This window comes from Myotis brandtii, unplaced genomic scaffold (assembly GCF_000412655.1).
Source record: "Myotis brandtii unplaced genomic scaffold, ASM41265v1 scaffold1635, whole genome shotgun sequence".
NCBI classification, from domain to species: Eukaryota; Metazoa; Chordata; class Mammalia; order Chiroptera; family Vespertilionidae; genus Myotis; species Myotis brandtii.
The window spans coordinates 62709-74499 of NW_005355981.1; the positions used below are offsets into that span (position 1 = coordinate 62709).

General features: G+C 36.9%; 1 protein-coding gene across 1 annotated transcript in view; it reads left to right on the top strand.

Annotated features, from left to right (window-relative positions):
- The first annotated feature begins 489 nt into the window (after nt 1-489).
- Nucleotides 490-11791, top strand: part of RHAG (Rh-associated glycoprotein) — a 27371-nt gene continuing 16069 nt past the window's right edge. The window contains exon 1 of the mRNA XM_005862323.2: nt 490-708. Coding sequence (XP_005862385.1) covers nt 552-708 — 157 coding nt within the window. The 5' untranslated portion in view covers nt 490-551. The remainder of the gene's footprint in view (nt 709-11791) is intronic.

The following is an 11791-nucleotide window of genomic DNA, read 5'->3' on the forward strand; positions in this document are numbered from 1 at the left end:
ACACAACCACCTATGGGAAGTGCTGTGACAGAAAGGTCCTGATCCCAGGAGAGGGAATAGTGAGAAGCTGGGTTAAGATGGGAGGTCAAGGAAGGCTGCTGAGGACGTCACCTTTCATCTAAGAACTGAAGGATGATGTGTGCCGGGTGCAGGGTGTGGGGAGAGAATGTGTGGAAAGAATGCTCCATTTACAAAGAATAGCTTGAGAGAAGAGCTAAAGAGAGAAATAATTATTTTCCCAGATTGTTCATGACTCAGCTTATTTCAATAGGAAGTTCTATGCTCAGAGCAAGGGCAATAAATGTGAACTACACAACCAGTCTAATACTGCAGTATATGTAGTATACTTTATTATTTTGTTCAATTTGATTACAGAACATAATTCCCACCAATGGGTGGGACATTTTAACCAGTCTTGCCCATGCTTTTTTTCTTGCAATGTCATTGGTGTACCTTTAACATGCAGTCCACACACAGAGCAGTCCCTCTGTTTTTATCAACCTCCCACAGCCTGTGAAACCCACAGTGTGCCTCTGTCCTTTGCCACGAACATGAGGTTCAAATTCCCTCTCATGGCCATTGGCCTGGAGGTTGCCATGATTGTTTTATTTGGATTATTTGTTCAGTATGAAACGGGTCAGAATATTCGCCAGCCGCTCCGCAGCTCCAATTCAACAGATGTGGACAGATTCTCTGAGTTATACCCTCGTGAGTAGGCAATCTACTTCTTATACATTTTAGGTTCTTCAGGTTCTCGGAATGTGAAATTTTTGAATACTGTAGCCACTTGAGCTCCACATTGGAGCCCCTCATAGAATTATGTGATAGTTGTAAGTACTAAGGGTATTATAAGTCTAGGCTGTGGCATCTGGTCTCTGTAATTACGGTGTTTGGATAGAATATGTGTCTATTAAAATATCAGAACAAGAAGCCACAAATTAAAATAATTGATAAACTTTCGTGTTGCCTACCTGTGGCTAAATGACCTTATTTTTCCTTTGAATTATTCATTAGTTCTGCACGGTATAAAAAATATCACTTCCCACCAAAAAAAAATAAAATAAAATAAAAATAAATAAATAAATAAATAAATAAAAAGGAACTTTGGAAGAGAGAGAGTAGAAACAAATTGGAGTATTTTGAAGAGCAGCCAGGATTTCATGTGGGGGCCCTAAGATATAAGAAGTAGTCATTTAGGGTCATATAGGATATAAATAGAGCTTTAATTGAAATGAATGTGATTATGGTTTTATAATATTCTGAAAGGAAGGAAGTTTGTTTCTTTGAGATGAAAATTGTGAACACCTAACATTTTAAAAGCAGAATCCTTCCCTGAAAATGGTGACAGAGGAAAGAATGAATTTAATCTCAAGTTTGGAAGAGCAAGCTTTGAAATAGTTAATATGACAATTGCTACCATACGTACATTGATGGCCTATGAAGAAGCAGGCCTGTTTGATACCTCAGTAACCATGAAAGGCAGTGGCAATATATTTCCCTTATCTAGATTGTTTATTTTTTAAATGAGGCTGAAACAATTTTAAACAGCTAAATTATTTAAAATGGTAGCAATGACTATTATAGTTTTATAAAAAAAACGTGTAAGCTTTTAAGAAACAATTTGACATTTGTTTTCTCATTTATATACATTTTGAAGGAGTTTTTAAAGTGGGGAGTATTCTCATGTAGAAATGATCTAGAGCTACATGACTCAGCTGAAATGCACAATTGCAAGTTAAGAGTTAGAGCCATAAATTGGAGAGTCAGACTCCAAGTCTAGTTCTATGTACATTATATAGATGTCTAAGAAGGTTCTTGATTGAATAATTTCATAATTTTCAAGCTAGAAAATAAACACAAATCAGAAGTCTGTTCAAATCTACATGCTTTTGTACATTTCACTTATTCATCTAATAAATGTTTTTATTTCATACCAAGCATGTGCTACAGCAAACTTATTCAAGATAAAAGAAATATGATCTCTTTATTCTAAAACTCTGCTATCTGGTCCACATGTAAACAAAATATACCAGATAAAATGCCAAACTATGATCTAAGATAAGTGTTATTGAAATAAGAGTGTTATTGAGAGCCTCATAATTTGCATAATTCAAGCTGAATTCTCTAAGTTCCAGCGTCAAAATTTCCTACGTAAAACTTCAATTCAAAATTTGAGGGTAAAAAAAAAGTTGGAGAGAATGACTAAATATGCTCATTTTGTCAGTTGCTTAGTAATCATATCACCCTTATACTCTGCTTGCAAAAAAATGAAAATTAATTCATTTCATGATTTATTAAGGAAATATTTATTAAGCTCCCAATTCTTGTAAGACAATCTTCAGAGCTCTAGGCTCTAGGAAGTGAATAAAACAAAACAGACAAAGTAGGCAATGTTCATGCCCTTATGAAGTTTATATTCCAGGAAGACCGACTATAAACATACAAATATATATTTGTATATTAATATTTATAAAAATACTTATTTTTAATTTATATATGTACACATACATATGCTCACATTTAGATGGTAATAAAATGCCACAGCAATAAATGAAGCAATATTAATGAAATAGATACATCTGGACAAGGGAGGATGTCTTTTCAGCCTTTTGCAACCAGGGTGATGTGAAAGAAGTAAGTCTTAATAGGCCAAGCTACCATTGCTTGCAATTAATTAACTTCTATCATATGCATCTAGAATGATACAAATCCTGTACCGTTCTTGAGAGAATTATAAAATAGTCACTTGAATTGTCTTATTGTCCTGTGGTTTAAATGAGAAAGCTGCTGCCCTGACCGGTTTGGCTCAGTGGATAGAGCATCGGCCTGCGGACTGAAGGATCCCAGGTTCGATTCCAGTCAAGGGCATGTATCTTGGTTGCGGGCACATCCCCAGTAGGGGGTGTGCAGGAGGCAGCTGATCGATGTTTCTAACTCTCTATCCCTCTCCCTTCCTCTCTGTAAAAAAAATCAATAAAATATGTTTTAAAATAAATAAATTAATAAATAAATGAGAAAGCTGGTTGAGACAGGCAGTTAATGTATAATCTAGATCAGCAATTTTCAACTGGTGTGCCACTGCACACTGGTGTACCACAAGACTTTTTAAAATATGCAATACCTGACCCCTTTTTCCTTTAGATTCTTAAATTTTAAAAGTTACAGTGCTCAACAGAACAAGAGCTGTCAGGTGTAAATGCCATGTCTTGAACCATAAATATATTGGTCATATAATAGAGTTGCGTCTTATTGGTCATGATATGTAATAAGATTGCATCTGGTTCTTGGTACCAGAAATTCTTAAGTACATTTATAGACATTTGATTTTTTTAAAGTTACTTTGGATCAAAAAGAATATGTAATTACTATTATCTCTTTGTAAATCAATCAATATTATACCTATTTTTTGTCACATTGGCAAAATATTTGTTTTTTGGTGTGCCACAGAATTTTAGTAATTACTTATGTGTGCCATGAGATGAAAAGGGTTGAAAATCGCTGGTCTAGATAGTTCTTTCTGCTTTAAAGTGACAGTAAATAAAACTAAAAAAAGCAAGAGATTAAGCCATATACTAGATATTTGGACAAGAACATTTTATGTGGTAGAAACTGCACATGCAAAGGCACTGGGGTATTTAATATATGTCGTGAGCAAGTGGAGAGAATAGTCAGAGGTGTGAGAGCCTGGGTGCTGCTTGAGCATTTTGCGTTCTTTGTTTTTATTCTGGGTGAGTTGAGAAGCCACTGGAGGACTTTGAGAGGAGGAACTGTTGTGACTTGGGTTTTAAAAGCTTTCTTCTGGCTGTTAAGGAGAGAATAGATTGCAGGGGCTGACAGAGATGAGTAGAGAGGCATATTAGGAAACCAGTCCAGTCACCCAGCAGAGAAATGATAGCAGGCTTCACCAAGGTGGTAGCGGAGGAAGTACTGAGAAATGGTCAAATGTTAGCTATAATTGAAAGTGTAGCAGGCAGGATTTTCTGATATATCAGCTGTGTCAAACATGAAAACAAAAAGAGAGGAATCTAAAATGATATCAAAGGCAGGATTCCTTTCACTATTTAAAGGAAACATCAAATTATGGCTAATGCTAATCTTCCAGGTCAGCTATATTATCCCTGGTTAAAATATTGTGTAGAATAGCCCTAGGAACTACATGATTGTGGTTGTACATGTACATTTTTTCCTACATTTTAAACAATAAATTTGAACAAAACTTGTGGAACAGCATGTCCTTGGAGAGAAGATTATTAAATATTAACTCATTAAGACGGTGTGGTTGCACATGTACATTTTTTTCCTACATTTTAAACAATGAATTTGCACAAAACTTGTGGAACAGCATGTCGTTGGAGAGAAGATTATTAAATATTAACTCATTAAGACGCAATGTTCAAGTCAACAGATGTTTTGCGGTGCCTCCTGGAGCCATACACTGTGCCAGGTGCAGGGATTCAAACAGAGAGGAGGTCAGTCCCTGCTTAAGAAGCTCACAGTGTATTTCTTTTCTCTTTTTAAAAAAATATTTTTATGGATTTTTAGAGAGGAAGGAAGAGGGAGAGGGGGATAGAAACATCAATGATGAAAGAGAATCACTGATCAGCTGCCTCCTGCACACCCCACATTGGGGATGAAGCCTGCAACCTGAGCATGTGCCCTAACTGGGAATCGAACCGTGACCTAGTTCATAGGTTGATGTTCAACCACTGAGCTATGCCGGCCAGGTTCACAGTGTATTTCAACAGTTCTCAATTGTAATGTGGTAGAACTTAGGAGTTTTTCATAAATAAGTAAAGTAAGATATTTGTATTTTAAACAAATTCAATCAGATATCTCTCTCTCATTTCCTTGCATACTGCTGGACTTTTGTGAATAATAATTTTAAAAAAATGATGTTACTTACACAGGCCTGGGATCAGCATTCATCCCAGGGCACAACCATGGAATGTGTGGCACTCCTGAATGGCATGCTTCATGTTGTGAATAACCCGAGATACGCATTTGAGAAATTAGCTTCTCATTTCCTTGCATACTGCTGTGCTTTTGTGAATAATAATAATAATAAAATGATGTTACTTACACAGGCCTGGGATTAGCATTCATCCCAGGGCACAACCATGGAATGTGTGGCACTCCTGAATGGCATGCTTCATGTTGTGAATAACCCGAGATACGCATTTGAGAAATTAGCTCTACTGGATGCTCTTTGGCTGCCATGGCATCTAGTAAACTGTTGGTCACTCTGTTGAGGCAAATAATTTGACAAGGAATAAAGTTTGACCATGACTGTCAGCTAATCCTTGCTAACATGTACACAGACTGGAGAAAAGTAAGGTTTAAGAAGAAAGCCCTTTGAGGCCTGTTAAGATTTTATTAGAGAATCTACAAACACAGTGATGCCTATGAGACAGTAAACTATATTAATGATCTTTTGGTACTTTATTACATTAAAGTCCACGGGTCTATCTTGCGCTTTGAATGGATCTTTTACCTATGGGTGATCTTATAGCATTCTATATTGTTCATAAGAAAAATATTAATTCATGGCTATGCAGATATTCCAAACGTTGACATATTTCATCCATATTATTTTTAAGTATACTTATTAATATCATCAATAATCTCATCAGGAAACCCTTGGGAAGTATTAGAAAGATAATAAGCTTGTAAGTGACAGACACAAACTTTCCAAAACTCTAAATGTTTAAAAATTCAGTCAGTATTTCTGGCAACAAATACTGTCATTTTTTTTTCATTGAAATGATAGCCTTACTTCATTAATTTTTCAGGAAAAATCAATACCTATCTGAAAAATCATCGTCTACGTCAGTCTTTGTTCTAAGTAAAAATGGAATTCCATGAAAAAAGGTGCTCATTTCATTTGTAACTCCGACAATAACAAAAGTGCCTTTTGTTCTGAGAAAACCATCATGTTTCAGTAGTACTTTGTGTGTAACTGCATTTCAGCATACAGATTCATACATAATATTAAAAAGACATGCATGAGAAAGTCAATAATTAAAATGAACAATTTTTACTGCTTCATCGAGGAATTATTAAGAAAAACTGGATTTCCCCCCCTCTGCAAGTGTGTGGTGGTAAAAAAAAAAATCCCATGACTACTTGTACAGTTTGGTGGCACTTCTTTTATTCATGCTAAAATGCTAGTAATTCTACATGCCATTATGTTTCACCATCTGTGGAAATACCAATACACTGAAAAAGGCAAATAACATCTTAGAATTACATGCAATAATTTTAATCTATCAGACCCCTAATACCTGCAAACTACATTTTGATAACCATGTTAGATATGGGTAAACTGGAAAAGGGTGTACATAGCAATAGAAACTATTTTGTGAATTTTTATATTAACAATGGATTAAATACAAGTATTTACTTTAAGTCTACATCTAAGACTTTGTTCCTATATTTATTCAGATATCATTCAGTTCATTTGTTATCAAAAGATTTAGCAAATTTAGATGTATGTTTCAGGCAAAGGGTAACTCATTTATGCAGTGAAAAAAATTCCTAGGAAATTGCTGCCATTCTAAATATTACCTAGAATTGTTACAGTGCCTATATTAACATACTATATGTGGTTTATGACTTTACAATAAGATACCAGCCTCCACTAGATCCCTGTGTGTTGCCTTTGAATTGAATAGTTTTGTCTACTTAAAAAAAAAAGCAAAGGGCACAAATAGAACCCAAATTTTGGTTTTTATATACGGTTCCCCACTCAGCAGCTCTTTGGAGAAATTGCTAGTTCCAGGTCAGGGTAAAGATAGCACAAGATAGGCCAAGTACATAAAGGCTAATGGGATGGGGATATGTCAAAAGAAAACAGTGTCCTTCTTGAAGGAGTACCAACTACACAAATTAGGAATAAACAGGATATTAAAAATAATAATGATGTAATAGTAATAGATTATGACAAATTGAGACAAACAAGGAGCTCATAGATGTATTCCTTAACGAGAAGTAGGGGAGAAGGAAGAAGTTGTTTTTTTTGTTTGTTTGTTTGTTTTTTTACAGAAGAATGCCAACTAATTCATTTAATTGAAGTAATAGATATAGAAAATTATCATGTTGTAATAAAAATGTAATAATTGATTCCAGCATATTTTATCAATGGCTGCTAAAACCATTAGGTGAAGAGTTATTGGAGAATACATGGTCTGAAAGAATTACCCCAGAGATTACTTATTTATTTTTTAAAATATGTTTTTATTGATTTCAGAGTGGAAGGGAGAGGGAAAGAGAGATAGAAACATCACTGATGGGAGAGAATCATTGATTGGCTGCCTCCTACATGCCCCTCAAAGTGGATCAAGACTGCAACCTGGGCATGTGCCCTGACCGGGAATCAAACCATAATATCCTGGTTCATAGGTCAATGCTCAACTACTAAACCATGCCCCGGCAGGCCAGAGATTACATATTGATTAGAGGGCAAAAAGTACATTCATAAGGAAGTGATCTCCCAGAACAATCTTAACCAAGTGCTCAAACTTATCATCACAGTAACAAGATAAAGGAATTATGTGTCACCTGGTGTGATAAAATGGGAAGTACATAATACCACTTGTATCACATTCCTACCAAAACATTTTTTTGAATTCTAATTATAGTGAAGCAATCAAACAAATGCAAACGGTGAGACATCCTATATAATAAAAGCCTAATATGCAAAGTGTCTGACCATTTATTCAACCGTTCGACCAGTTGCTATGATGTGCACTGACCACCAAGGGACAGACACTTTGACCAGTAGGTTAGCTTGCTGCTGGGGTCCAGCAGATTGGGACTGGGTGAATTGGGCTGAACACACCCTGGAGCCCGCCCATGGTCCCTCTCTGGCCCCAATCATGTACCGGCAGTGTCCCTCAGCCTGGCCTGCGGGGATTGGGCTAAAACCGGCTGTCTGACATACCCTGAGTGGTCCCAGATTGCAAGAGGGCACAGGCCAGGCCAAGGGACCCCACTGGTACATGAATCCGTGCACCGGGCCTCTAGTCTATATATATAAAAGTAAGTTGACTTGTGCATGCGCTCACTGCATATAGAGCTCTCGCTGGCGCCAATCACACGCGTGTATTTCGATCCGTCATTGTCTATTGTGAATTTGGTTGACTCTTCTACTATAGAGAAAGGGTGAATAGCGATTCTAAAATATTTCTTCTAATTAATTTCCTTTCAATGTGCATGAATTCATGCACCGGGCCACTAGTACTACATAAAAGACAAAACTTCATGACCAATAAAAAGCATGTGAGCAAACTGATCTAAATTAAGAGTCTAAAGGCACATGACAAAGAAAATGTATGAAATCTGAATGGATAATGGGTCAAAAAATCCTACAAAAGGACAATTTGGGACAGCTGGAGAAATTTAAATATAGATTCTATATTAGATAATATAATTGGATCAATATGGTATTTCTTGGATGTGAAGATAATATTGTGGTTATTTATGAGAATGTTCTTTTGCTTAAGAGATTCATGTTGGTTGTTTGGAGCAAAATGACTTTCAAACGGCTTATAAGAATACATACATGTAAACCTGAAGAAAATATTTACAATTGATAAATCCAGATGATTAGTATAGTGTTCATTATATTATTTTTCTAAATATTTGAAATATGTGAAATTAAAATATTTGGAAGGTGGAGGAGGAAAGATTCTATCTTCAGGATACTACTTTCTGAGAAGAGTTCAGAATACAATCACAATGGCTATAGATAAAGGGCAAATAGCGATATTAAATATATCTTCTAACTAATTTCCTTTCAATGTGCGCGAATTAGTGCACTGGGCCACTAGTACTACATAAAAGACAAAACTTCATGACCAATAAAAAGCATGTGAGCAAACTGATCTAAATTAAGAGTCTAAAGGCACATGACAAAGAAAATGTATGAAATCTGAATGGATAATGGGTCAAAAAATCCTACAAAAGGACAATTTGGGACAGCTGGAGAAATTTAAATATAGATTCTATATTAGATAATATAATTGGATCAATATGGTATTTCTTGGATGTGAAGATAATATTGTGGTTATTTATGAGAATGTTCTTTTGCTTAAGAGATTCATGTTGGTTGTTTGGAGCAAAATGACTTTCAAACGGCTTATAAGAATACATACATGTAAACCTGAAGAAAATATTTACAATTGATAAATCCAGATGATTAGTATAGTGTTCATTATATTATTTTTCTAAATATTTGAAATATGTGAAATTAAAATATTTGGAAGGTGGAGGAGGAAAGATTCTATCTTCAGGATACTACTTTCTGAGAAGAGTTCAGAATACAATCACAATGGCTCAAAGACTGGAACTCACTATAAGCAAAAAGCTATGTGTATGCAAATACCTTGTTTGCCCTCAACCACTGAAAAACACAATATAACAAGAAAGCTAACAAATTCCTAACTGGAAAGTGGGCTGGACAATTTTTAACACTTGATCCAGAAAAACAATATTTCTGAATAAGAGTCCTACAGTCCCAATTAGATGAATTCTCAGTGACCCTCACCAGTGGTCCATTTATTCACACATAACAGGCATTTCCTGAAAAGCGAAGCATGTGAGAAAACTGATCTAAATTAAGAGTCTAAAGACATATAACAAAGAAAATGTATGAAATTTGAATGGATAATGGGTCAAAAAATCCTATAAAAGGACAAGTTGGGAAAGCTTGATAAATTTAAATATAGATTCTATATTAGATGATATAATTGTATCAATATGGTATTTTTTGGATGTGAGAATAATATTGTGGTTATTTATGAGAATGTCCTTTTGCTTAAGAGATTCATATTGGTTGTTTGGAGCAAAATGACTTTCAAATGGCTTATAAGAATGCATACATGTAAACCTGAAGAAAATATTTATAATTGATAAATCTAGATGAATAATATAGTGTTCATTATATTATTTTTCTAAATATTTGAAATATGTGAAATTAAAATATTTGGCAGGTGGAGGAGGAAAGATTCTATCTTCAGGATACTGTTCTCTGAGAAAAGAGTTCAGAATACAATCCCAATGGCTCAAAGATTGGAACTCACTAAGAGCAAAAAGCTATGTGTATGCAAACACCTTGTTGACCCTCAACCACTGAAAAACAAAATATAACAAGAAAGCTAACAAATGCCTAACTAGAAAGTGAGCTGGATAGTTTTTAACACTTGATTCAAAAAAACAATATCCTATCTAATAAAAGGGTTATATGCAAATTAACCATCACTCCATCACAAAGATGAGGGTGCCCATAGCCACAAGATGGTGGTGCCCAGTCCCCTCAGCCCCGCCAGAGTCCCCCAGTCGTGTTGGGGTGGCCGCTGAGAGCAGGCAGAGTGAGCGGCCTGGCAGAATACTTACTTCGTCGCCACGGTGATGAGGCAAGCATCCTGCCCCGGCTGTGGAGGGCCTTTGGGCTGCTGAGAACCTCTGGTCAGCAGGCGTGGAGTGGCCAGGCCCCAGAGAGAGCAGAGAACCATGGGGAGTGGGCCTAAGCCGTCAGAGCTCCCAGATTGGAGAGGGCTCCCCTGAGGGTTCCCAGATTGGAGAGGGTGCAGGTCGGGCTGAGGGACCCACCCTGCACTGGGCCTCTAGTTTCTGAATAAAGTCCTATAGGCCCAATTAGATCAATTCTCAGTGGCCCTCACCAGTTTTCCATTTATTCACACATAACAGGCATTTCCTGAAAAGCTACACATGCCAGACTTTCTGCAGGGGTCTATCATGGACAAGCACCTCATGATTTTGACCTTCAGACTTGCATTCACTTTCTCCTGAAAGGGTGCCTAACTGGCAGTTCTGGCTCAGTTGTCTATCTGAATAAATGATAGGTGAGCACGTAGAGTAACAAAACAGGTAAACACATAAACAAATGACATAAAATAAGAGGACATGCACAGTGTTATGCTGGGTCTGGTAATACTGTGTAGAGTATCTGTTTGGCCAGGTAAGGAAGTGTTGGGTGTGGGATGGAGAGGATACTGAGGCAGCACACATACACAGGAATTAGAGGAAAGGAAAAGTTCCATTTCATTTTGTCTAGTTGTCAGTGATGTCAGAGGTGAGTTGGAATAATCAGATGCATTTTAAACATGTTGAGTTATCAGGGCTTGTAAGATATCCTATTGCAAAACAAACGTGAAAGTAAAGTAGAACAGAAACACCAGACATTGCCAAATTTATTTTGGAGGCTAAAATCACCCGCAATTGAGAATATCTGATGTAGATGTGTCTTGGCAATTCTTAGACCTGTCAGAAGACTTCACATTCAAACCACTAAGGAAATTCCTTATTTCCTCTACAAAGAAGATTCTTGATTCCTTTAATGGAAGTCTTGCACCAGAAAACTAAACTTGTGGCCCTATTTCTAGTCCCCACCCACAAAATCTTAGAGCAGAATGAAAGATAATGCTATCTAAAAAAGAGAGAATATGCTAAATAACCCTCACGCCCTCACAAAGATGGCGGTGCCCACAGCCAATAAAGAGGGAATAAGCTAATTGACTGCCCCGCCCTCAAAGATGGTGGCGCTCACAGTCATAAAATGGCCAGCAGGGGAGGGCAATTGGGGGCGATTGGGCCAGCAGGGGAGCAGTTAGGCATCAATCAGGCTGGCAGGGGAGTGGTTAGGGGGTGATCAGGCTGACAGGCAGAAGCAGTTAAGGGCAATCAGGCAGGCAGGCAGGCAAGCAGTTGGGAGCCAGCAGTCCCGGATTGTGAGAGGGATGTCTGACTGCCAGTTTACATCAGTCAGACATCC